Source organism: Eleutherodactylus coqui, chromosome 2, assembly GCF_035609145.1.
Source record: "Eleutherodactylus coqui strain aEleCoq1 chromosome 2, aEleCoq1.hap1, whole genome shotgun sequence".
NCBI classification, from domain to species: domain Eukaryota; kingdom Metazoa; phylum Chordata; class Amphibia; order Anura; family Eleutherodactylidae; genus Eleutherodactylus; species Eleutherodactylus coqui.
Window position 1 is genome coordinate 115,096,016 of NC_089838.1, and position 27,783 is coordinate 115,123,798.

The 27,783-nt window shown below is 46.2% G+C and overlaps 1 protein-coding gene across 1 annotated transcript in view; it reads left to right on the top strand.

Annotated features, from left to right (window-relative positions):
• Positions 1–21,582, top strand: part of NR1H4 (nuclear receptor subfamily 1 group H member 4) — a 62,265-nt gene extending 40,683 nt beyond the window's left edge. The window contains exons 8-9 of the mRNA XM_066591395.1: positions 5,632–5,745; positions 21,292–21,582. Of these exons, the coding sequence (XP_066447492.1) occupies positions 5,632–5,745; positions 21,292–21,530 (353 nt within the window). The 3' untranslated portion in view covers positions 21,531–21,582. The remainder of the gene's footprint in view (positions 1–5,631; positions 5,746–21,291) is intronic.
• The last annotated feature ends 6,201 nt before the right edge of the window (positions 21,583–27,783 follow it).

The window sequence follows — 27,783 nt, forward strand, 5'->3', positions numbered from 1 at the left end:
GTTAGTTCTTTAACAACGGAAATCACATACTCAGTCAACACATCAGATTGTAATTGTAACTACTGAGGATAGTAACGACCTAGCCTTGGGGCTAGCCCAAACAATCTTGTAGGGAGATAATGTATAATCCCCCCTGGGTTCATATCTAACACTGTATAAGGCTATTGGATGACAGTCTTTCCAAAGTGGCGTCATTTTTAAGTATCTTACTTTTAGCGTGCCACTACGTCTCTCCACCTTTCCATTACTCTAAAGATGGTACAGTATGTAAAAGGCCTGGGATACATCCAGAGCAGACATGGCATGTTACATTCACCTGCGAAGTTTATACCTCTGTCTGACTCTGAATCACTTCTGGTACCCCATATTCACAGTTTACCTCGTTCATGAGCTTCTTTGCGGTTACCTACTTGTTTGCCTTGGTAACAGGGTCAGCCTCCAACCTGCAAAGACATCAACAACAACAAGCACGTATTCATACTTCCCAACAAGTGGGAGCTGAACGTAGTCAATTTGCAATCCCTGAAATGGGTAGAGTGGTCCCGGCAAGTGTGATGTGGCAAATTTACTTCTGCCCTGACTCACCTATGGCATAGATCATGCTAAACTGGACAAATGATGCAGCAGCTACAGAGAACCCAGAAGTCGCCCATCGTCTTTCAAGCGTCGTCGTCATTGCTGGTTTACTAGGTGGGTCTTTCCGTCCATCAGCTGGGCCATCATGGGATACAGGAACTGTGGTGGGCAAGTGCTGTTGACCGTTCACCACACGCTGTCCTGTTTCTGCTGCTCCCATATTAGTACATTTATTCTTTTCTTTCTTGCTGGCTTGTAACTGTAAAAGTCTTTAGCATATCAAAGTCCAAATTTTTGTCAATGTCCAAAGTTTTTACCACTGACTCATGCCGTCAGTATCTTTTCTTCTTTCTTCCACGGCTTGAGGGCCGCTGCCTTTGCTATGCTGTCAGCGAGGGTGTCGTCTCTCGCCTCTCCAGTGTAGGAATCGGTGCGAACTCTCAACTTTGTCAGGTAGAAGTAGGGCCTCCATGCGACTCTGTACCGCTGCACCATTCTCAATTGGTTGTCCTGCTAAGGTAAAAACTGTCTGGCCTTCCATATTGGGCCGTAATCATGAGCTATGCCAAATACATACCAGGAGTCAGTGTAAAGGGTTGCCGTCTTACCTCTCACCACTCTACTCGCCTCAGTGAGGGCCTTCAATTCCGCTTCTTGTACTGTGACATGCAGAGGCAGAGCTTCTGCTTCTAGGACATCTTGTTGTGTGACCACTGCATATCCGATGTGGAGTCATCAATCCTCACCCTGGTACCATCTGCAAAAAGCTCAACATATGCATTATCAACAGAGGTTCTGGTAACTGTTTGCATACCTGCAGTTTCTTACTGAATTAGTACTAAATAATCATGTTGATGTTCTATTTCACATGGCTCGGAATCTTGTAGCACAAAATCATTTATTTATTTTTTTTTCAAACCCAATAGCTGATCTACAACACCTAGATCATCTATGACCCAGATCACCTATGCCTCCCCCCTTTTGAACCGGAATACTCAATGGAAAAAGAGTAATTGCGTTCAAACTAGTAAACCAAGAGGCACAAAAACAAGCACTTTGTAGGTCAAGGTGACATTATATGCAGCGAAGTCTGAGCGAAAATATCCTTTAGATTTTTTTTTCTTCAGGTTGCAGTTAGCATCTTTTAACACAAGGGGGTGCCACACAATTCAAATTTTACGTCACCCAGTGTAATAGTATTTCAGGGAATGGCCAACATTTAGCTTTTACTCTCCTGTCGGAATATAATTGTAGCTTCAGTGTAGACTGACACTAGAATATACAAAAGACTTAAAGAAAAACTAAAGAATACGGATGAATTAACATCCTACTCTGGGCAATTCAGTCCCTCTTTCTTCACATAAAAAGTAAAATTACTTCACCAAATTGCATGAAAAAGTTTGCTGGGTGACTATAGTGAAATTATTTCATCTGTAGGAGCCTTCCATAACATCATCTGTCTGAGTATCCATTGGAGAAGCGGGCAGTGGAAAACAGAGCCCCTGGGAACATGAGAGAGCGTCCCCTGTCATGTATTCCTGGTCTCTGCCCCCCCATGCATCAACTCCAATCTTCCATGCACTATAAACCAGCTTAGTCATCTACTATGTCCTAAGCTGCATCTCCACAAAGGTTTGTTTCCCTGAACTTATCACACATCCAAAGTGGCCACATCTTGGAGTGTAACAAAGGCCGGTCAAACAAAACCTTACTTCAGACAATCATGATGTTAGCACTGGATACAGTGGCATTGGGGAATATAGGCCTCCCAAGTGCAGCAAAATGGCCGCCAGAGGCAGGAAGGGGCGGGGCTACAGATCTCCCAGGTGAGGCAAAATGGCTGCCGGAAGAAGGGGCGGGGCCAGGGGCAGCAGCACTTCCAGGTGAGGCAAAATGGCCGCTGGAGGAGGAAGGGGCGGGGCCAGGTCCTGTCCCGGATGGGGAGGGACCGGAAGTAACATCACACACCTTGAAAGTGAGCACATGGGGGGAAGTGCTGCAGAGTCACACTATATGGAGTTGTAAACATTGCAAGCGCGGCCGCCATTACAGGGAGGGGCTGTAGTCAACACAAAGGCATTACATTGTTCATAAGCAATACACATACCCCACTACATGCTTTCTCCTCTTGACTCTCTTAACTACGTTATACCAAAAAAAACTAGCTAAAAACGCCTTTCTTTCTGCTGGGCTTCCTGCTCATCTTCTGAAAACTTTCTACAGTCTATCTTACCTGTCCATACTCATTTCTGCTTATCTGTCCATGACCTGACATTTCTTTCTGCAACTTTTCCTGATCCTTCTTTGTATAACATTTCTACATGTTCAGTAAACTCTGCTCCCTTCCCTTCAGCAACCAAATCACAAGCTCTATGACCTTTGTCCTTGCTCACTTTGCTCCCCATTCTTTAAACAACCTGCGTCTATGCCTAACCTTCTCAATCTGCTCAACTCTATGCTACCTGCTTATTCTGTCCTATTCGAAGTTTCTGGACACATTAGTGTTTCTCTTGTAAAATCTGCTTGCTTCAAATCCTTCCAATATAACCTCTCTTTCCCCCTCAGATTACAATGCACATTAATTCTATAAAACACAAGACAACGGGAACAGAAAGGGTTAATTGGAGAATGCTTTCAGTTCACTCTCTTATCAGCACCCCTCCCCCAATAATAAACACTGCACATTCTTTCTATCATACCAAACAGACGGGATTACTGGAGAATACCCACAACGGCTCAAGGTATATATCTCATCTACCTTTATATCAACCCACCGTCTACTAGTAATCCCGAAGAGGACTTTTTGTACACGTTCTAGACAGGACATTTAGCTATATACATAGACTGACGATTATTTTCAATGACCAAAACCTCAACAATATTCTGGAGACATCAGCCGTCACACCACGGCTATATTCCCGCGTATATACCTTTTCACATATGAGAACATAACACGCTCAATCATAAAAGGTAAATATGCGTATCATAAATCTTCCTAACCTCACACTAGTTTACCTAGGAGTAAGTGCCTCTCTGGCGTGCTCCCTCAGACTTAAACAGCCGAGTCCGCCCTTCTGACACATTAACCCTCACAGAATTTGTCTCTTGGTCTTGTATACACAATTTTTAACTGTCTCAGACATAGCAGCCACAGCATACAAAATACCCCTTAAGCAGGTTAAAACGGTGGTCTTTTTTCCGAGTAAGAAAGAACTATATTACCTGCCTTGATTTATCGCTCTGGATCAGAAACAGGCAGAAAAGGGTGAATTCGAATGTGGAAAATATGTTGCAAACATTTCTGTGACTGCTCCATATACCTGAATGGGGTTTTGAGTTACACTGTTACTGTAGCTGCAACACACCTTGCAAAGCAACCACATTCCCTTACATTACATGTGATGCAGGCAGGGCAACACTGTGACAATTTTTGGCCAGGCAAAGGCCCCCTGCACACTGGCATAAATTCTGCAGCAGGATTTCCTGCAGGATTTCCGCCCGTGCCCACCTGCATAGGATTGCATTACAAAACGCAATCCAATGCAGACGGCCACGATTTCTCCATGTGAAAACACGCGCAGAAAACAAATCACGGCATGATCTGTTTCTGTGCTGGTCTCGCAGAGGCCTGCACAGAAATATCACTAACGACGCGCCGCCCCTGCTCTGCGCATGCTCCGGCAGCCGGCACATCACAGAGCAGAGCAGACGCGGAAGAAGTTGAGCCGCACTGGTCACTGCAGGGGTGCGGGTCGGATCCCGCTGCGAGAATTCTTGCAGCGGGATCCAACCCGTCCGTATGCAGGCGGCCAAAGTCATCATATATGCCTACCCTAAGAGCATTCACAAGAATGAAATTAATATTTAAAGGGGTTGTCCCGCGCCGAAACGTTTTTTTTTTTTTTCAATAGCCCCCCCGTTCGGCGCGAGACAAACCCGATGCAGGGGTTTAAAAAAAAAAAGGATAGTGCTTACCTGAATCCCCGCGCTCCGGTGACTTCTTACTTACCTTGTGAAGATGGCCGCTGGGATCTTCACCCTCGGTGGACCGCAGGTCTTCTGTGCGGTCCATTGCCGATTCCAGCCTCCTGATTGGCTGGAATCGGCACACGTGATGGGGCGGAGCTACGAGGAGCCGCTCTCCGGCACGAGCGGCCCCATTCAGAAGAAAGAAGACCGGACTGCGCAAGCGCGTCTAATCGGGCGATTAGACGCTGAAAATTAGACGGCACCATGGAGACGGGGACGCCAGCAACGGAACAGGTAAGTGAATAACTTCTGTATGGCTCATAATTAATGCACAATGTACATTACAAAGTGCATTAATATGGCCATACAGAAGTGTATAACCCCAACTTTGTTTCGCGGGACAACCCCTTTAAGTTGCAGAAATGTTTGCAACAAATCTGCCATGTGTGAATTTCCCCTCAATTGTAAGAAGTATTTATTAATGCCTAAATACATAATTCTACTTTAAAATAAAGAACAACTATTGAGGGAGGGGGGGCAGTCAGAGCACAGTACTGGATTTATTATGAGCCATGCAATATGTACAAAACATGCAGCACATAATGCTCAGATTCATTCAAAGGGCCAAAACATACACAATATGGGGAATTCCCGAAGCCTCCTTGAGCAGCTGCCCGTTCACACAATTTTTAGCGCAGTATAGGCGCAATTGTTTCTTGCGCACCTATACTGTGCTAAAACAGCGCCTGTGTGAACGAGGACTGCAAATAGTGAGAATTATTAAGAAATTGAGCAATTTATTGTAAGTTTTTTGATTTCCTATATAAGGGCTCCTACCCACTTGCGTGTTTTTTTTAACGCAGCATTAACGCTGCATTTTTTTTAACACAAATGTCAATGGGACTTTCTAATGTTAAAAACGCATCGCAAGTTTGTGCTGTGCGATACGTTTTTAACATTAGACAGTCCCATTGACAGCGTTAACAAAGCGAGTGGGTAGGAGACTTAATTGTAAGGTCATTATGAACAAAAGTAGGTAAAGTATACAAAAGACAAGTAGTATTTCATGTCTATGCTCTTTTCTAGGAATATCACACGACTACCTTATTCCGATGTTTAATTTTTATAAAAGTCTCGGAGAAATGAAAATGGTTGAAGAAGAATACGCTCTTATGTCAGCAATAGTGATTCTCACACCAGGTATGCTGTCAGAATATAGAAATACAACACAATTATTGGAATGTACTAGGAATACTGATAATATATAAAATGCATGTTGTAATCGGCATTATTAGACTATGTTCACTTATGGGAGGTTTTTGGACAAATTTCTGTAACTAAAAATCTGTTCCATACATATAAGTGGTGTGGCCTTTATGCTGCATGTTCAGGCATTTCTAAGAAGCCCATTCAAGTATACAGGATAGTCAAAAAACTTTGCAATGTGTGAATAACACAAACACAGCGCCAAGGGCACTGCCAACAGCCCTCCCTGCATGGTACTTAAGTAGCAGAAGCCATGAGGGACCTGCCTTGCTATACTCTTTACTATATTTTGGAACTGTTCTGTTTTTAGTAAATATTATTGCTTTTTTATCAGATATGCTCTGGTTGAGTAAGGCCGCCTGCAGACGGCCGGGTCGGATCCGGCTGCGAGAATTCTCGCAGCGGGACCCGACCTGAGCGTCTGCAGAGAGCAGCGCGTCACTCACCTGCTCCTGCAGCCCCGGCTCTTTCATGTGCCGGCGCATGCGCAGACCGGAGCCGGCGGCCGGGGAGTGACGTTTCTGTGCGGGGCTCTGCGAGACCCGCACAGAAATAGGGCATGCCGCTCGTCTGTAAAGATTCGGCTGCCGACGCGAGTGACAGGTGAGTTGCGGCGGTGAGCAGGTGGGAGCGGGGGGGAGAGAGAGATCTCCCCTCCATTCCTCCCTGCTCTCCCCTGTTGCTCCCCTACGGCCCCCAAATCTTTAGAGACGAGCGGGAGGATACTCGGCTAAGGCACTACTCGCTCATCTCTAGTTTTTAACTTTTAGTACCTTTTTATTTTTTTCTAATAATTAACCCCTTAAAGACATGGCCTATTTTGGGCTTAAGGACACAACGATTTTTGGTGGATTTTCTTCTCCATTTTTCAAAAGTCATAACTTTTTTTATTTTTCCGTCGATGCGGTCGTATAAGGGCTTGTTTTTTGCGTGGTAAACTAGTTTTTATCGGTGCCATTTTTGGGTACATTGACTATATTGTAAAACTTTCATTATTTTTTATGATAGCAGGGAGAGAAAATGCATCAATTCTGCCATATTTTTTTTTTTACAGCATTAATCATGCAACATAAATGATACAATCCATTTTTTTTGCGGGTCGGTATGGTTACAACGATACCAAAATTCTTACATTTTTTAAAAAGTGTTTTCCACTTTTCTGCAATAAAAACCCTTTTTTTTCTCTAAATCGCTGCATTCAAAGTCCTGTAACTTTTTTATTTTTTTATGTACGGAGCTCTATGAAGGCTTATTTATGCGAGACGAGCTGCAGTTTTTATTAGTACCCTTTTGGGGTACATACAGCTTTTTCGATCACTTTTATTGCGTTTTTAGGGAGGCAAAATGCTAAAAATTAGCATTTTGCCTCATTTTTTTAGCGTTTTTAAACGCTTTTTTCCGTGCACAGTCAAAAGCACGTGCAAATTATTGTACGCATCGTTACGGATGCGACAATACCAAATATGTGGGGTTTTAAATTTTTTATGCTAATATGAGAAAAAGCATAAAAAAAGGGTTTTTTAAAAACTTTTTTTTAACATTTTTCTTTTTTATTCATTTTTTAAATCTTTTTTTTTTGCACAATGTGAGTCCTTCTGAGGGACTTACAGCACAGCACTTATACAGCGATCATAGGCTATGGCACTACAGGACGCCATGGCAACAGGCCGGGCTCTCTGCGATTATATCGCGAGAGCCCGGTGACGTCACAGAGGGAGTGCGCTCCCTCTGTGAACCCTTCCCATGCCGCAGCGGGAGGCCAGCTGTGACTGACAGCCGGCTCCAGCTGCGGGATAGTGCGAGATCATAAGTGATCTCGCGCTATCCCCAGGACGTAAACTTACGCCCTGGATCGTTAAGGGGTTAATAAAAACATCTTTGACTAATTTTTTCATTTTCTTTTAGTCCCCATAGGAGACTTGAATTTGTGACTGTTTGAACATTCATACAGTTTAATGCAATACCATAGTATTGCATGATATCGCTTTCTGACAAGCAGTCTATCGAGACATGCCTGTGACATTTCTCGGTAGGCAATCAATCATAGCAGTGTTAATGCTGATTTCGGCTGTTTCAGACGAATGTCAGCTGTCAAAGACAGCTGCTACCCGCTGTGTATGGAGCAGGATCAGTTCTCAATCCTGCTTCATACAAACCCCGTGTGCCCAGGATGTAAGGGGTTAAATCTGGAAATGTACACTTCAATCAGTGATGGCTTTGTTTCAAACCTGTTGTGATGGTATATGGAGGCTAAATTCTGAGAATTGCATCAATGTCCAAATGCCTCTGGACCCTACTGTATGTCTGCAATGAACAACAGCTGATTCTTGTGGCATCTAACCGCTGGACCTCAGACACTGTGAACTCTATAGCAGTCTATAGCTGAAGAATGTATAAGCGAATGTAGGTTACTACGATATGAACCACTGTTAAGGGAATGGCAGCTAGGAGAGTTTTAAATTCCTTCAGATCCGTTTGGACATATGTTTTAGATGCATTTATTTGCTAATAGAAGCATATTTATGAAACTGCGACAATTATTCTTACTGGTAGGGTCTGACTCTTCTCTCCTATTACTGCCAGCGCTTATCATAATGACATATTACAACATATACAAATATCTTGATGTAACCACTTTTAAAATGTGCATTTCTCTGTCATTGAATTCTTCATTGTCTGATGAAGGGACCGCTGTGCTTGAAAGCTTGCAAAATACATTTTGGGGTTAACCAATATCACTCCCATAATACTTTTGTCTTTTTTACACAGAAGTAATTAACATCATATTGGTGATATCTAAATAGTGATTCTCCAGGCTCTCCTCTACTCAAGCATACTTGCCTCAGTACATGCGCAACAGTTACACAAATTTTCTATTTCTCACTGGTAGTTTAGTAAATAGAGATGAGCGAGCATACTCGCTAAGGGCAATTGATCAAGCAAGCATTGCCCTTAGCGAGTACCTGCCCGCTCAAGAGAAAAGGTTCGGCTGTCGGCGCGGGTGACAGGTGAGTTGCGGCAGTCAGCAGGGGGAGCGGGGAGGGGGGGGGAGAGAGATCTCCCCTCCGTTCCTCCCCGCTCTCCCCCGCCGCTCCGTGCCCGCTGCCGGCAGCCGAACCTTTTCTCTCGAGCGGGCAGGTACTCGCTAAGGGCAATGCTCACTCGAGCAATTGCCCTTAGCGAGTATGCTCGCTCATCACTATTAGTAAAGTCTGCTTTGGAATCTTTCTGCCCCTGCTTAATAAAAATCATCTCTCCCTGCACCTTCTTCCTAGTGAACCTGTCTCAGATTTGTGTTAAAGGGGTTGTCCAGTTACCGGACATTTCTGAACTCACTGCAACTGCCTTAACATAACAAACAGAGCAGCACTTACTCATCCCCTGCTGTGGGGATCCAGCGTTGTTGCCCCGCCATCCTTCCAGTGATTGTTGTGAAAGATGACGTCAGCGGGAATCACCTGAATGCTGCAGCCAATCAGAGGCTACAGCATATCCATTCTGAACTCCTGGTATCATGGTGCCTAGGATGTAAGTGCTGATACCAGGGGAACGGGTGGTGACTCTGCAGCTTCTGATTGGCTGCAGCATTCAGGCGACTTTGGCTGACATCATCTTCCATCAATCACCAAGAGGATGGCAGGGCAACATTGCTGGGTTCCTGCGGCAGAGAACTGGTAAGTACTGCTCTGTTATTTTAAGCCAGTTGGAGCAATCGCAAAAATGTCCAATAAGCAGATAACCCCTTTAATACATATTAGTCTGTCAGAGGAGGCAGAGTGGCCAAGGGAAGGGAAGGAGCAGTAGCTTAAAGCAATAATGAGTCAGGAGATGTGTTTCAGACTACCTTAAACTACCTGTAGACACTGTAGTCACAGATCACAGAGGTGCCTAATGGAGATAAGCTAAAAAGCAGTCAAGTAGCAAGGACTGAGGATAATGCATACCAATTTATGTCCAATTTAGACGGGACGACAGTCGTCTAAACAACTGCATGAGAGCTGACCACTAAGTTGTTAGCTCTTGTGCATAATGTTTAGACAGGCAGATCCCCGCTGGGCTCTTGCCAGCTTCTCGCTCAGAGCTTCACATTTTATATGAAGCTCTGAGCAGGGAGAATTTACACTCAGCGAGAAGCTGGCGGTCCAGCGATTCTTTTTTTCTCCCAATGCTGGTTGAAAGTGAGCGAACTGTAAACAAATGGTGCACAATGGCTATGTATTTAGACGTGACGATTATAGTGCAAATTTATTAGTTTAAACCAAATTCCCACGATAATCGTATTGTAGAAATGGCCCCTTAGCCTCCCCTATAGACCAGGGTGTTGGATAACCAAGAAATTTTATCCCATTTTAACCAGAGGGAACTGTCAACGTTGTCTCTTGTCCCCTTTGATATTTGTTTTGGTCATAAAACCTCTTGCTCTGATTATTATACAGAGTAGGATTGATGGTTTTTGATGTGGTTACTTTCACTGAGGCAGAGGAATCACTTCTATTCTAAACAAATTCACTGGCCCGATTCCTAAAACGTAACTTTTATTAGTAAAAATCAATATAAAATACATTGCGGGCTATAAGTGAAAATATACTAAATTATAAATTACATAACCCATCACCTTTCTGTGCAAGCTATAAAGAATAACTAATAGGATTCTAATCTGGAGTAGAAGAAATAGATTTTATTCTGTCTAAGTCCCTCAAAATTCTATGTGTACTAAATATTGTACACCTAGACAAATAGACAGCGCCAAGGGCGTAGAGAAAGAGTATCTGTGGCATGACACTCCGGTGGTGATTTTAATGTATAGAAGTAATATCCACCGAAGGTTTAGCCTTTACAGATATTGCTACTTCCTGAGGAGGGAACTCACTCCTAGAGATTACAAGATTCTCACACACCCATACAGATGGGAGAATAACTAATAGCCACTACTGTATACCAACGGTATTATAGCTATGTGGTGTATTAGTAAACCTTAGACTGCACACTGTTTTACACTTTTTTTACATTTTTTTTCGATATGGTTAGGTCTTTCTGCTGCTACTGGTGAGAAACATATCCTCCTCTATTGTAGACTTTGTGTCACTGCCACACAAACGGTGCATGCACGCACTCAGCATTCCTCTTAAATGGCCAGTGTGTGCACCCAGCTTTCCAATCTCTGACCAAGCTTGAAAGGTCTTGGACTATTTAGGGCCGGTCTCCTACTAGAGGGTGCCTGAACAATTAGTCTCTTTAATGTGAGGTCTATGGTTCTGTCCTTTTGTCCTAGTCTTGATCCATGCCTGTTCCACCCAGCTTTTGCTGACTTCTCCAAGCCTGACCTCAGCTTGTTTATTGCCCATGTATTCCCTGTCTGCTGCCTGCTTTGACTCTCGACTAGAGATGAGCGAACGCGTTCGTCCGAGCTTGATATTCGTGCGAATATTAGGGTGTTCGGGATGTTCGTTATTCGTAACGAACACCATGCGGTGTTCTGGTTACTTTCACTTACTTCCCTGAGACGTTTGCGCGCTTTTCTGGCCAATTGAAAGACAGGGAAGGCATTACAACTTCCCCCTGTGACGTTCAAGCCCTATACCACCCCCCTGCTGTGAGTGGCTGGGAAGATCAGGTGTTCGCCTAATATAAAAGTCGGCCCCTCCCGCGGCTCGCCTCAGATGCCTGGTGAGTTAGATGAGAGACAGTGCTGTTTGTACCGGAGCTGCTGTAGGGAAAGAATTGGTAGTTAGTGTAGGCTTCAAGACCCCCCAAAGGTCCTTATTAGGGCCACTGATAGCTGTGTGTTGGCTGCTGTTAGCAGTGGCATTTTTTTTTCCTCAAAATCGGCTCTGCAGAGCGTTGCACCTGGCATTAGGGACAGAAGTGCTGCATAGGCAGGGAGAGTGTTAGGAGTGAGTGTAGCCTTCAAGAACCTCAACGGTCCTTTCTAGGGCCATATTTATCCGTGTGCAGTACTGTGCTGGCTGCTGTTAGCTGTGCTGCATTTTTTTTGGGCTTCTCAAAATCGCCTCTGCAGAGCATTCCACCCTCCATTGATACTGCAGGGAAAGAATTGTATAGGCAGGGCCACAACACAGTTATTATTCATTGAATATACGCAGTGCTGCCTTTTGCTTGTAAAACAAGTGAAAATAATTCTATTTGTCCTGCCTCTGTCCGTCCTAACGCCGGTGGACACGTGTGAGCTGCGTGAACAACATTGCTAAATCATACGCACCCAGCTACACTTTACTGCTGGCTTCGCCATTTGCTTTCCTTAATTGGGAAAAAAATACCTGCTCTGCCAGAGTTATAATAACTCTGCTACCCTCACGTTCTGTGACACATAAGCAGGGACACAGCACAGTTATTAAACTTCTCATGTTCATTGAATATACGCAGTGCTGCCTTTTGGTGGAAAAAAACTGAAAACAAATCTATTTGTCCAGCCTCTGTCCGTCCTAACGCCTGTGGACACGTGTGAGCTGCGTGAACAACATTGCTAAATCATACGCACCCAGCTACGCTTTACTGCTGGCTTCGCCATTTGCTTTCCTTAATTGGGAAAAAAATACCTGCTCTGCCAGAGTTATAATAACTCTGCTACCCTCACGTTCTGTGACACATAAGCAGGGACACAGCACAGTTATTAAACTTCTCATGTTCATTGAATATACGCAGTGCTGCCTTTTGGTGGAAAAAAACTGAAAACAAATCTATTTGTCCAGCCTCTGTCCGTCCTAACGCCTGTGGACACGTGTGAGCTGCGTGAACAACATTGCTAAATCATACGCACCCAGCTACGCTTTACTGCTGGCTTCGCCATTTGCTTTCCTTAATTGGGAAAAAAAATACCTGCTCTGCCAGAGTTATAATAACTCTGCTACCCTCACGTTCTGTGACACATAAGCAGGGACACAGCACAGTTATTAAACTTCTCATGTTCATTGAATATACGCAGTGCTGCCTTTTGGTGGAAAAAAACTGAAAACAAATCTATTTGTCCAGCCTCTGTCCGTCCTAACGCCTGTGGACACGTGTGAGCTGCGTGAACAACATTGCTAAATCATACGCACCCAGCTACGCTTTACTGCTGGCTTCGCCATTTGCTTTCCTTCATTGGGAAAAAAAATACCTGCTCTGCCAGAATTATAATAACTCTGCTACCCTCACGTTCTGTGACACATAAGCAGGGACACAGCACAGTTATTAAACTTCTCATGTTCATTGAATATACGCAGTGCTGCCTTTTGGTGGAAAAAAACTGAAAACAAATCTATTTGTCCAGCCTCTGTCCGTCCTAACGCCTGTGGACACGTGTGAGCTGCGTGAACAACATTGCTAAATCATACGCACCCAGCTACGCTTTACTGCTGGCTTCGCCATTTGCTTTCCTTCATTGGGAAAAAAAATACCTGCTCTGCCAGAGTTATAATAACTCTGCTACCCTCACGTTCTGTGACACATAAGCAGGGACACAGCACAGTTATTAAACTTCTCATGTTCATTGAATATACGCAGTGCTGCCTTTTGGTGGAAAAAAACTGAAAACAAATCTATTTGTCCAGCCTCTGTCCGTCCTAACGCCTGTGGACACGTGTGAGCTGCGTGAACAACATTGCTAAATCATACGCACCCAGCTACGTTTTACTGCTGGCTTCGCCATTTGCTTTCCTTCATTGGGAAAAAAAATACCTGCTCTGCCAGAGTTATAGTAACTCTGCTACCCTCACGTTCTGTGACACATTAGCAGGGACACAGCACAGTTATTAAACTTAGATTATTCATTCACTAGAGGCAGTGGGGCCTTTCGTTTTCCAAAAAGGGCAAAAATTATATTTGGCCTGCAGTCTTGCGCCAATTTATTTCCTGCCTGTGAAATCAAATCACTGGTAATACAGCATGCTGAGGGGTAGGGGTAGGCCTAGAGGACGTGGACGCGGCCGAGGACGCGGAGGGACAAGTCAGGGTGTGGGCACAGGCCGAGCTCCTGATCCCGGTGTGTCGCAGCCGACTGCTGCGCGATTAGGAGAGAGGCACGTTTCTGGCGTCCCCACATTCATCGCCCAATTAATGGGTCCACACGGGAGACGGTTATTAGAAAATGAGCAGTGTGAGCAGGTCCTGTCCTGGATGGCAGAAAGTGCTTCGAGCAACCTATCGTCAACACGCAGTTCTGCGCCGTCCACTGCTGCAAATCCGAATCCTCTGTCTGCTGCTCCTCCTTCCTCCCAGCCTCCTCACTCCACTACAATGACACCTGCTCAGGAGCGGGAACACTCCCAGGAACTGTTCTCGGGCCCCTGCTCAGATTGGGCAGCAGCGGTTCCTCTCCCACCAGAGGAGTTTATAGTCACTGATGCCCAACCATTCGAAAGTTCCCAGGGTCCGGGGGATGAGGCTGGGGACTTCCGCCAACTGTCTCAACAACTTTCTGTGGGTGAGGAGGACGATGACGATCAGACACAGTTGTCTTGCAGTGAGGTAGTAGTAAGGGCAGTAAGTCCGAGAGAGCAGCGCACAGAGGATTCGGAGGAAGAGCAGCAGGACGATGAGGTGACTGACCCCACCTGGTGTGCAACGCTTACTCAGGAGGACAGGTCTTCAGAGGGGGAGTCAAGGGCATCAGCAGGGCAGGTTGCAAGAGGCAGTGCGGTGGCCAGGGGTAGAGGCAGGGCCAGACCGAATAATCCACCAAGTGTTTCCCAAAGCGCCCCCTCGCGCCATGCCACCCTGCAGAGGCCGAGGTGCTCTAAGGTCTGGCAGTTTTTCACAGAGACGCCTGACGACCGACGAACTGTGGTGTGCAACCTTTGTCGCGCAAAGCTCAGCCGGGGAGCCAACACCAACAGCCTCACCACCACCACCATGCGCAGGCATATGATGGCCAAGCACCCCGCAAGGTGGGACGAAGGCCGTTCAGCGCCTCCGGTTTGCACCGCTGCCTCTCCCCCTGTGCCCCAACCTGCCACTGAGATGCAACCCCCCTCTCAGGACACAGGCACGACCGTCTCATGGCCTGCACCCACACCCTCACCTCCGCTGTCCTCGGCCCCATCCTCCAATGTCTCGCACCGCACAGTCCAGCCGTCGCTAGCGCAACTGTTGGAGCGCAAGCGCAAGTACGCCGCCACGCACCCGCACGCTCAAACGTTAACCGTCCGCATAGCAAAATTCATCAGCCTTGAGATGCTGCCGTATAGGGTTGTGGAAACGGAGTCCTTCAAAAGTATCATGGAGGCGGCGGCCCCGCGCTACTCAGTTCCCAGTCGCCACTACTTTTCCCGATGTGCCGTCCCAGCCCTGCACGACCACGTCTCCCGCAACATTGTACGCGCCCTCACCAACGCGGTTACTGCCACGGTCCACTTAACTACGGACACGTGGACAAGCACAGGCGGGCAGGGCCACTACATCTCCCTGACGGCACATTGGGTGAATTTAGTGGAGGCTGGGACAGAGTCAGAGCCTGGGACCGCTCACGTCCTACCCACCCCCAGAATTGCGGGCCCCAGCTCGGTGCTGGTATCTGCGGAGGTGTATGCTTCCTCCACTAAAGCACCCTCCTCCTCCTCCTCCTCCTCCTCTGTCTCGCAATCAAGATGTGTTAGCAGCAGCATGTCGCCAGCAGTCGGTGTCGCGCGGTGTGGCAGCACAGCGGTGGGCAAGCGTCAGCAGGCCGTGCTGAAACTACTCAGCTTAGGCGATAAGAGGCACACGGCCCACGAACTGCTGCAGGGTCTGACACAGCAGACCGACCGCTGGCTTGCGCCGCTGAGCCTCCAACCGGGCATGGTCGTGTGTGACAACGGCCGTAACCTGGTGGCGGCTCTGCAGCTCGGCAGCCTCACGCACGTGCCATGCCTGGCCCATGTCTTTAATTTGGTGGTTCAGCGCTTTCTGAAAAGCTACCCACGCTTGTCAGACCTGCTCGTAAAGGCGCGCCGGCTCTGCGCACATTTCCGCAAGTCCCACACGGACGCTGCCACCCTGCGCACCCTGCAACATCACTTTAAGCTGCCAGTGCACCGACTGCTGTGCGACGTGCCCACACGGTGGAACTCTACGCTCCACATGTTGGCCAGGCTCTATGAACAACGGAGAGCTATAGTCGAATACCAACTCCAACATGGGCGGCGCAGTGAGAGTCAGCCTCCTCAATTCCTTTCAGAAGAGTGGGCCTGGTTGGCAGACATCTGCCATGTCCTTGGTAATTTTGAGGAGTCTACCCAGGTGGTGAGCGGCGATGCTACAATCATTAGCGTCACCATTCCTCTGCTATGCATCTTGAGAAATTCCCTGCAAACCATAAAGGCAGCTGCTTTGCGCTCGGAAACGGGGGCGGGGGAAGACAGTATGCCGCTGGATAGTCAGGGCACCCTCCTGTCTATTTCTCAGCGCGTACAGGAGGAGGAGGAGGAGCATGAGGAGGATGAGGAGGAGGGGGAAGAGACAGCTTGGGCCGCTGCTGACGGTACACCGGCTGATTGCCTGTCATCCTTTCAGCGTGTATGGCCTGAGGAGGAGGAGGAGGAGGAGGAGGAGGATCCTGAAAGTGATCTTCCTAGTGAGGACAGCCATGTGTTGCGTACAGGTACCCTGGCACACATGGCTGACTTCATGTTAGGATGCCTTTCTCGTGACCCTCGCGTTGCACGCATTCTGGCCACGACGGATTACTGGGTGTACACACTGCTCGATCCACGGTATAAGGAGAACCTGCCCACTCTGATTCCCGAAGAGGAAAGGGGTTCGAGAGTGTTGCTATACCACAGGACCCTTGCGGACAAGCTGATGGTAAAATTCCCAGCCGACAGCGCTAGTGGCAGAAGGCGCAGTACCGAGGGCAAGGTAGCAGGGGATGTGCGTAGATCGAGCAGCATGTACATCCCAGGCAGTGCAACAGTCTTTAAGGGTCTGGCCAGCTTTATGGCTCCCCACCAAGACTGTGTCACCGCTCCCCAGTCACGGCTGAGTCGGCGGGAGCACTGTAAAAGGATGGTGAGGGAGTACGTAGCGGATCGCACGACCATCCTTGGTGACGCCTCTGCCCCCTACAACTACTGGGTGTCGAAGCTGGACACGTGGCCTGAACTAGCCCTGTATGCCCTTGAGGTGCTTGCTTGTCCTGTGGCTAGCGTCTTGTCGGAAAGGGTGTTTAGTGCGGCTGGGGGAATCATCACAGATAAGCGTAGCCGCTTGTCAACCGACAGTGCCGACAGGCTAACACTCATCAAGATGAACAAAGGCTGGATTTCCCCAGACTTCTGTTCTCCACCAGCGGACAGCAGCGATACGTAAGCTATACGTAGGCTGCACCCGCGGATGGAAGCTACGTTCTCTCTCACCATCCAAAACGGGGACATTTCTGCTTCATCAATCTGTGTCTAATATTCCTCCTCCTCCTCCTCCTGCTCCTCCTCCTGAAACCTCACGTAATCACGCTGAACGGGCAATTTTTCTTAGGGCCACAAGGCTCACTCAAATAATTTTTCAGAACAATTTTTATAAGTTTCAATGCGCTTAAAAGCGTTGGAACTTTAACTTGAACCAATTTTTCGTTACACTGGGCTGCCTCCAGGCCTAGTTACCACTTAAGCCACATTAACCATTGCTTACATGGAACGAAGACTGCGCTCCCGCTATACTGCTGCTTCAGAATTGTTACTGGGGCCTGTCTTGAGTGCTACTATTGCTTACATGGAACGAAGACTGCGCTCCCGCTATACTGCTGCTTCAGAATTGTTACTGGGGCCTGTCTTGAGTGCTACTATTGCTTACATGGAACGAAGACTGCGCTCCCGCTATACTGCTGCTTCAGAATTGTTACTGGGGCCTGTCTTGAGTGCTACTATTGCTTACATGGAACGAAGACTGCGTTCCCGCTATACTGCTGCTTCAGAATTGTTACTGGGGCCTGTCTTGAGTGCTACTATTGCTTACATGGAACGAAGACTGCGCTCCCGCTATACTGCTGCTTCAGAATTGTTACTGGGGCCTGTCTTGAGTGCTACTATTGCTGACATGGAACGGACACGTGGAGAGGACACGTAGTGCCTCAAAAACATCCCCCTCCTCCTCCAACAGGGAAAACATTGTTGGCAAATGCCTTTGCATTGGTTCGTCTGGTGGCAGTCCAAGAATTTCACCTTTACCGACACTACAAGAGAGCCCCCCCACCATCCCCCCGCCACGGCCTACTTAATCCTGGCCACATTCCGAAAACCAACAAAATACAACCGTGCTACTAGGTCCGCAGTCACCACCACATTACCACCAACGCGGTTACTGTTAAGGTGCATATTACCAGTCTGACTGGGGCATGCAGACACCTTGACAGAATGAATAGTGTGTGGCACATAGGTTCCCCATTGCTATGCCCACGTGTGCAGCTCCTGATGGCGGTGGCACAGGATTCTATTTCTCATTGCTTCTGTACAGCATTGTGGGCTATCGCTCCGCCACTTTTAAAGAGGGTCGCTGCCTAGCCGTGCCAACCTCTGCAGTGTGTGCCTGCGGTCCCTCGTCATGGCAGACGCAATTCTAAATAGACATGAGCGTGGTGTGGCATGAGGGCAGCTGAAGGCTGCCCAGGGACACTTTGGTGTGCGCTGTGGGGGGGAGGGGGGGCGGTTGGGCAGCATGTAACCCAGGAGAAGTGTCAGTGGAGTGTCATGCAGGCAGTGATTGTGCTTTGTTGGAGGTAGTGTGGTGCTTAGCAAAGGTATGCCATGCTAATGAGGGCTTTTCAGAAGTAAAAGTTGTTGGGAGGGGGGGGGGGCCCACTCTTGCCGGTATTGTGGCTTAATAGTGGGACCTGTGAACTTGAGATGCAGCCCAACATGTAGCCCCTCGCCTGCCCTATCCGTCACTGTGTCATTCCCATCACTTTCCTGAATTGCCCAGATTTTCACACATGAAAACCTTAGCGAGCATCGGCGAAATACAAAAATGTTCTGGTCGCCCATTGACTTCAATGGGGTTCGTTGTTCGAAACGAACCCTCGAGCATCACGGGAAGTTCGTTCCGAATAACGAACACCCGAACATTTTGGTGTTCGCTCATCTCTACTCTCGACCTGTTTCTCAGTTATACAATAATTTGGCCTGCCCTGGCCGTGGCTCTATTCCATGACCGCATCTTTGTCTACACCTTCTGGTACAGTGTTATAGTAAAACCTGACAAAGTTGTGTTAGCTACCTCTTAACCAAGACTATTTCTGGGGTAATGGTATGAGGTTCCTCACAGCAAAGACCGTATCCCGATTGGTTGGGTTAAAGGGTGAAAACTGGGGACCCCCAGGTACAACCCTTGGATCTAGCCCTAAGCCAAATTGGTTTAGAGACACAACAAATTCACATCTGCTGCCTTAACAATAATCTTTTCTTATGTTGGTAATACTACCACAGCTATTTCTAATATCACAATCTGTGTACAGCACTGAGGAATATATATGGACAAATATCAAGGAGATAAACAATTGGTACTTTTGGAACATTTGGCTTTATCTTACCTATCAATTAGCTGGCAGAGATTAGTCTTCTTTTTTTCTCGAATGCATTAATAACTTTAGTTTTTTTTCTCTTTCCTTGATTCTGCTTGGGAGAGGAGGGTGTAGGATATGCGGTAATGAAAATGATGTATCAATGTAATTTATAATCATAGTATTATGTAGTAAGGAATACAAAAGAATAAAAAAACATGACCTATAGGCACTGACTTGCCTATCATTTTGAATCTCACAACTAGATAGTTAATTTAAAGGTGTGTTCTTAACTGGATTTTTATGGCACATCCAAGGCATATGTCCTAAAAGTATGATAGATGTAGGTCCCACCCCTGGGGCCTAACCACCCCAGGATCGGCTATTTGCGGTGGCCAAAAATGGTTAGGTATTACAGAAACAGACAAGTGGGCTGTCTTACGATGTTTCCATGACTCCTACAGAAGTGAATCACAGTTATGGAAATAGTGTAGCACAGGGATCTGTGTTGTTTCTTCAGCTTGTGAGTTAAGGAAGCAGCATATATCAGTATGCTACATTGTTTCTCTAACTCCCATTCATTTCTATGGGAATTACTAGCCAGAGACCTACTGCATACTGAGGAGGGGCAAACACCCTGAAACAATCTGTCTGTGCATGGTTTCTGGCTTGGTTTAAAAATCTCAATCATTGTAGACCTTTTTTATAAGGTCACATTGAATTGAAGGAATGCTGCCATCCAATAGATGGCGCTGTAGAGGTATTTTTCCATCTTACTTATTTGCATAAATTTCCCAGAGGAGCATTGCCTTATAAGTCTCCTTACTTAGCTTTAAGGTGTCCCCACACCCCTTCTGAGTCTCTCCTTGGGGGGAGACTATACCATCCCCATATCCACTCACCCCCTAGGTGTTCCCACACACTTTTTGGGTGCTCTCCTTAAGGAGACACGACACCACTTCTGACCTATGGGAATTACTGAAAAAGCATTGCATAGCTGCGCTCTGCTGTTTCTGCCTTCCCAGCCACCTTGTACAAAAGAGGTATTTACCTTCTCAGATATGTTTCGCTAAGCGGAATACCGCAGCGGAGTCCGTCACGGCGCCCCCCCCCCCCCCCCCAAGAGCCCACACTCCCCTCCGGATCCGCTGCGTAGCTCCGGCATGACACTGCCAGCGCACATGCACAGTACAACGCATGATGCGCCGGCGGTGTCACGTGACGCGGGCGGTGGTGTGCGTATTCACGCTATACTTCCGCTGTGCTACAGCGGAAGTATAGCGTGACGGGCGGCTTCTATTGACTACAAATAGGACATGCCACGGGTAATTTCATGCTGCGGGATTCTGCAGCATGTACATTGAGCTATTAGGTTTAACAGAACCTAATAGCTGCAGTGAAATGCCGCGGATTTTTATGCGGCTGAAATCCAGCCATGGGCATTAGGCCTTATACTGTGATTACAGTACACTTAAAGTTAGGCTCTGTTGAACCTAACCTAACAGCTAATGGATGTATTTTTAAAAATAGGCTTGTAATTGATTTTTCAGTTTTCCAGCGAGGTTCTGGTATTCTTGCCATCAAGAATAGTGTCACATGTCATTTTATAATACGCCTTAACCTTCAGTGTAAAAACGGCCAATGATCGAACAATGAAAGATAATTAGTTCACTTATTGATCATCATTCATTTTATACAAGCATGAAAATCATTGCTGGCTTGTTAGCTTATCGTTCGGTTTAAACACCGATCATTCAGTCGTTCTCATTCACTGGGACAGGAAACTGAGCAACTGAATGATCCTGTTAAAAAGAAAACTGACCGCCCAAGCGAATGAGTAAACTGTGTCATCATTTGCTCAGGCGATCGAACTCTCTCTCCATATAAAAGTACCCATACTGTGACCATTATTTACAAGCGCTCAGAAGCAGGATGACAGACTGTGATACATTTCATATATTGGATATATCTGTGTAGTGACATTTACATTTTACATTTTTGCCCCATTCTTGCAGATCGACAATACATCAAAGACAAGGAGTCTGTGGAAAAGCTTCAAGAGAGCTTCCTGAATATTCTAGAAAAGCTGTGCAAGCAACATCACCCTAACAACCCTCAACACTTTGCTCGACTTCTGGGGCGTCTCACCGAGTTAAGGACATTTAGCCACCACCATACAGACATGGTAATGTCATGGAGAGTCAGGGATCACAAATTTACACCCCTCTTGTGCGAAATCTGGGATGTTCAATAATGAAGATGTTTCTACCCCAAAACTTCCATTTCCTCTGGATTTTTCTATGCCACATAGCATCTATAAGCGAGACCCTATCATCACTGTAATGGGATATAAATATACTTAAATACTTAGGAGTAATTAACATCTGTGTTGTATGTATTTGTATATATAATGTAAGTGTATACCTCTATACACAAGATTTGAAATGATGGGTAAACAGAATTTACCCAGGTGATATAATTTACCTAATGCATAACTACGTTGTATTTTTTCTTGGAAATGGACAAATGAGTTAATTTATGTACAGGGAATGTTCCAGCGGAGCATATACTGTTGATGCCCATAAACTAGGTTTGTACAGTAAGGCCGGGCTCAAATGGGCGGACTAGATTCCGCATGCAGGAGGCCTGCAGCTGACTTCGGTTGTGAGCCCAGCCGGCGACCCTGCGTATCTGTTTTTTTTGTAATGCGGATCACCGCGGAGTACAGTTTTTTTTTTTTGAATGTTTGTAGTTGCGTATCGATAACGAGGAAGCTTGCAGCCCATACACAATATTAATTGTGTATGGGCTGTGAGTTAGACAACCTCCATTGTGTCTACAGCAAAATAGAGAATGCTGCGATTTTTCCTCCACTTGCGGAATATGCAATTCATATCCATAAGTGTGAGCGAAAAAGCGAAAGTAAATCCTTTTCAATGCCTGCACTTTGCCACGGATCCACCACGTAGACGCCGATTCCACAATTTGAATTCGCCTGTATGAGCCTGGCCTACCTCTGAGTTTTATCAGGATTTCCGTATGTGAGCAAAAATTTTTAATATAAATATATAAAACAAATAAAATATGTAAAATAAATATATACATTTCATATTCTGTCTTGTCATAAGAAGAGAAAATCAAAAATTATGTCCCAGATCCATCATATTATGGTCACCAATGAAACCGATTGACCTTAAGGGATTCGTTGTGTTTCTGCTAAGGTGCCCACCATTTTTCCATATTTTCATATTTCTTTACGGCATTTATGCTGCGAGCTCCGGACAGAACCTCAGACAGGAGACAAACTCATATCATGCTGCCATATCAAAATTCTGCAGAATAAAAGCATTAAGGTAGGTGCAAAAAGTCTTAAGCGTAATACATTTGCCCTGTGTCATGTGTTGAAGTTATTTTGTTTTAGCTTGTGATATAATTCTGTCTCAGTTTGCTTTGTAAGGGCCTTTCTGCACAGAGCAATTCATTGTTGGAACATGGGAAGAAGAGCGAGTCGTTTGCTTTCCAGCTACGTCCATTAATACTTGCAAATAATGTGTTGCACAAAGTTAATACGTTTATACGTTGCACAAAGTTTGTTCAGCCCATCGTTGGTCTGTCAGGGCAGTCTGGAAAGGCCTGGGAATGGTTTGCAAACAACGTAACAATTACCTTTTACACAAATGACTGGTAGATGATGAGCAATACGTTTTATGCCTGTATAAAATGAATGAGGAACAATCAGTGAACAAATTATCATTCAGCAGTCAAGCGCTGGCCACGTTTACACTGAATGATCATCATTCATTTTCGCATGATTCAACAATTATTTTATGGATAATCATTCTGTGTAAAAGGGTTATAAGCTTCTCATTATCTGTTACCTTGAAGAATGAGATAATTTTGACTATGCTGCACAAGGGAGAGCTAAATTTAAAGGGATTGTCCCGTTAGGTCAGACCATTTCCATAACCCTTGTTAGGCCTCATGTCCACAGGGAAAATCAGGCCCACTGCGGATTCTTCATGCAGAATCCCGCAGCGGGTCCCTCCTTTCCCGCGGACATAAAGCCTAAAAAGAAGAATCACTTACCTGTCCGGACGCTGCAGATCTTCCCTTTGTCGCAGCCGGATCTTCTTGCTTCGGCCCGGCGGATGTGCTCAGCACGCCAGCAGCGTGCCGTGCGCATGCGCCGTGCACTCTTTTTTTTTTAACTCCTGCTCTCCCACGCCGGAATTCAGCTGTGGGTGTGCCGCGGATCCGGACGGCTTTAATAAAAGCCTGCGGGAGCTGTCCTCTCGGGAGACCCGCACTAAAATGGAGCATGCTGTGGGTGTTTTCCCGCACATGCAATCCGCGCCTCAAGGGAAAATGACATCCGCAGGTATTTAAAAACCTGCAGGTGTCCAATGCATCCCTATGGGGCGTGGGTGACCCGCTGCGGATCTGTCCCCGTGGACATGAGGCCTTAGGCCTCATGTCCACGGGGAAAATCAGGCCTGCCGCAGATGCTTCATGCAGAATCCCGCAGCGGTTCCCTCATTTCCTGCGGACATGAGGCCTAAAAAGAATACTTACCTGTCCGGACGCTGCGGATCTTCCCTCCGTTGCAGCCACATCTTCTTTATTTGGCCCGGCGGATGTGCTCGGCACGCCGGCAGCATGCCGCACGCAGTGCCGTGCACTATTTTTTTTTTTGAACTCCTGCTTCAATAGAAGCCTGCGGGAGCTGTCCACTCGGGAGCCCCGCACTAAAATGGAGCATGCTGCGGGTGTTTTTCCACACACGCAATCCGTGCCTCAGGGGAAAATGACATCCGCTGGTATTTAATTACCTGCAGGTGCCCAATGCATCCCGATGGGGTGCGGATCACGCTGCGGATTTTAAATGTTATTCTAGCCGTGGACATGAGGCCTTAGGGTTCATTGATCTCACGGAGAGAGGAACTGTCAGCTTGGGACTCTACTTCATTAGCCAGAGCAGACAGCCACTGCATAAAGTGCTCTGAAGGACTTGGCGAGACCATGTTTCACACACTTCAACTGAATGAATGTCATTTAACACCACAGGGAAAGTGTGTGGCCGACTCCACGCTGTACAATAGCTTTATTAACAGTTTAATGCAATAAGTCAATTTATTTAGTGCATAGAAGCTTTAATGCAGAGGTCACACTAAATATTTTTCAGCAAAGTAAAAATACTTTTGATACTCAAAACGTCCCATTTATGCGGGGAAGCATTGCTATAGAAGAAGGAAAAAAAGATGTAATAGCATATGGGCTGCTGGTATGTCCTCAACCATAGAGAACAATAGATATCCGCGGTAAAATAAAACATGCTGCATTCTATTTTCCACGAGCGGAGTACGCAATTCTGACACGCTAATGTGAGCAGAACTGTGTCATTCAATGTATTTGATTGAACCCTCAGATGAAACACTCGCAATTCAAATCCGGTCGTGTGAGACCAGCCTATTTCAGTTTTATTTCAGTTTGTCTCCTACAAAAAGAGAACAGAGAGACAGAAACCCTAAACTGAACTCTAATGCAGGTGTGAATTCACCCTTAATTCTGTACGAGTGTCCCTCTAATATGTTGTAATAGAACGCCCTGCCCATAAACCTTTTCTTATGTCTCTCTAATGATTTCATACATACTTGACATCGTAGGTAATAAGAGATGTGATCACCAGCTCACACACTACCGCAAGCTTCTGCCATGATGCTCGGATCCCATCCCGACTGGATGCGTAACTAGAAAAGAGCATTTACAGTACAAGCATTGTAGTTGGAATTTTAGAAATTCCATCCACACACTGCAGCATACCTTGATCTGCACTGCGGATCTTAAATCCACAGAATATCAATTTATGCTGCGGAATTTTCACTACGGATTTCACTTCTTCAAATGAAGAAGTGAAATCTGTACCGAATCCACAACAAAATCCAAGGCAAAATCCACAGAATTTGATTACGTGGAGGACATTGTATAACAACATGTAACGGCCCACTTAGACACAATGATTATCGCTCAACAGATGTCTTTTGAGCGATAATCGTTGTGTCCATTTACAGCGCAAGGTTATCGCTCAAACCTTGAGTGATCAACTTGCGCTCTGAGCGGGGGATGCAGAAGACAAGCGGGCCACTTGTCTTCTGTATCCAGCTGTTCTCTGCTCGGAGCGCCCGGCTGTTATACAGCTGAGCGTTTCGAGCTGGGTATAAAGAACATGGCTGGACAGCTGTTGTATTCATACCCAGCCTGTGTTCAGGGAGCAGGATACAGCTGAAACAATAGTATCAGCTGTATCCCACTGTGAATGCCTGATAAGGCTCATCGTTGTCTTTCAGCATGCTGAAAGAGAACGATCAGAGATTCCTTAACGAAAACTGCACGATGTCAGTGCAGTTAGACACAACGATTATCGCTCAAAAAACGGCTTTTGAGCGATAATCGTTGTGTCTAAATGGGCCTTTAGAGGGACCCTCATAAAAGATTTACCAGGGTTGAATTTGAATAATTAAAAATTAGGGCTCATGTCCACAACTGTGTTTTTACCATGTATTACGTGTGCATTGCACAGCCGCGTGATATGCGGTGAATGGAGTCCATAGACATTCGCTGATCCCTGCACATGTGCATGTAGATATTGTGGATTGATGCACACAAAAAATAGATCACAGCATGCTCTATTTCCCTGAATAGCACGCAGCGTGAGCCCTATACATTAATATAGGCAGCATGTGAAACACTGTCCATACACAATACATTGTATATGGCCACTGTTTTCATATGCATCCCCGCTCTGAAACAATGAAAACAAAGGTTTGGTACGGTGTTAGCCAGTAGAGCAAAATGTGATTGTTCCCAGCAAGAGAAACCAAGTAATCTTGTAGATATGATACCTTTTAATGGCTAACAAAAATACATGATGTTATAGCGAGCTTGCGAACCTCTCGGGCTCTTCGTCAGGCTAAAAAAAACCTGACGAAGAGCCCGAGAGGTTTGCAAGCTCCTATTACACCATGTATTTTTGTTAGCCATTAAAAGGTATCATATCTACAAGATTACTTGGGTTCTCTTGCCGGGAACAATCACATTTTGCTGTGAAACAGTCATCTGTGTGCATGTGATACGCGGGCATGCTCAGTGCACTTGCAGCCATACACTGTCTTTGCCAGCAGAGCTGATATTTACAAAATCAGTAAAAAGCTGCGGCGAGAGCTAGTGTTTTATGCATACGCCCGTTGACAGGAGCCCTTAGAAGGACAAAAGGAAACACTTACGGGGAGGACATTGTATGACTGCGTATTAGAGGGGCAGACAAAAACTTTATGAGGAGAGTATTCTATGAAAATACATTATAGGTCATAAGAAATGGGCAGATCTTGATATGACTACATAAAGATCCAAATTATCCATACACCATGATTACCTTACTGGCGTCGTATATTACAAGTGTTTATCAAATACACTAGATGTACTGATTGGAAATACACTTACAGATACCGGACCACCACAACACATCGAGGGCGAGGCTAACCTAGAGGGTGTATATCGTCCAAAATATGAACCAATACCTCAGACCATAGCAATTCCATCTGTTTATGCGAGTAGGCATGTTAGGTGGGTGTTTTGGGTATTTCACAGTCATTGTGTCATGTCTGCTTGCAAGTCCTGTTCACAGTTCCCATATGTTTGGATGTGACATGGAAGAGGACAGAGTTTCAGTGCTCTATGTTATCTATATACCCAAAGAACTGGGAATGTAAAACCTGTACAAAACCTCCAAAAATATTAAAGCAGTCGAATACCAAGACAGATATATCACCAGTAGAGATGAGCGAGTACCTGCCCGCTCGAGATGAAAGGTTCGGGTGCCGGCGCGGGGGAGCGGTGAGTAACGGCAGTCAGCAGGAGGGAGCGGGGGGAGAGAGGGAGAGAGAGATCTCCCCTCCGTTCCGCCCCGCTCTCCCCCGCAGCTCCCTACCCGCTGCCGGCACCCGAACCTTTTGTCTCGAGCGGGCAGGTACTCGCTAAGGGCAATGCTCGCTCGAGCAATTGCCTTTAGCGAGTATACTCGCTCATCTCTAATCACCAGCACATGCACTTTATAAATGCCGTCAACCACTGGCATAACTATAAGGGATGCAGTTGCGCCCGGGAGCCTTAGGGGGCCCATAAGGCCTCTCTTCTCCATATAGGGAGCCCAATACTATGAATAAAGCATTATAGTTGGGGGCCCTGTTACAGGTTTTGCATTGGGGTCCAGGAGCTTCAAGTTATGCCTCTGCGTTAAGGGGTTAAGAGAAGTTGGGGGGCACCAAGATAAATTTTTGCACCCAGGCCCATGAGCCTTTAGCTACGCCCCTGCCATCAACCCTTAATAAAAGAAAAAAGGGAGAGGAACCAGGAAAAAATATTTGATGCAAATTATATATAACAATGAGTAGCTAAAGCACCTGTCACCCACCCCGGCTCATGATGGATTACCACTGCCATGAAACGCCCCA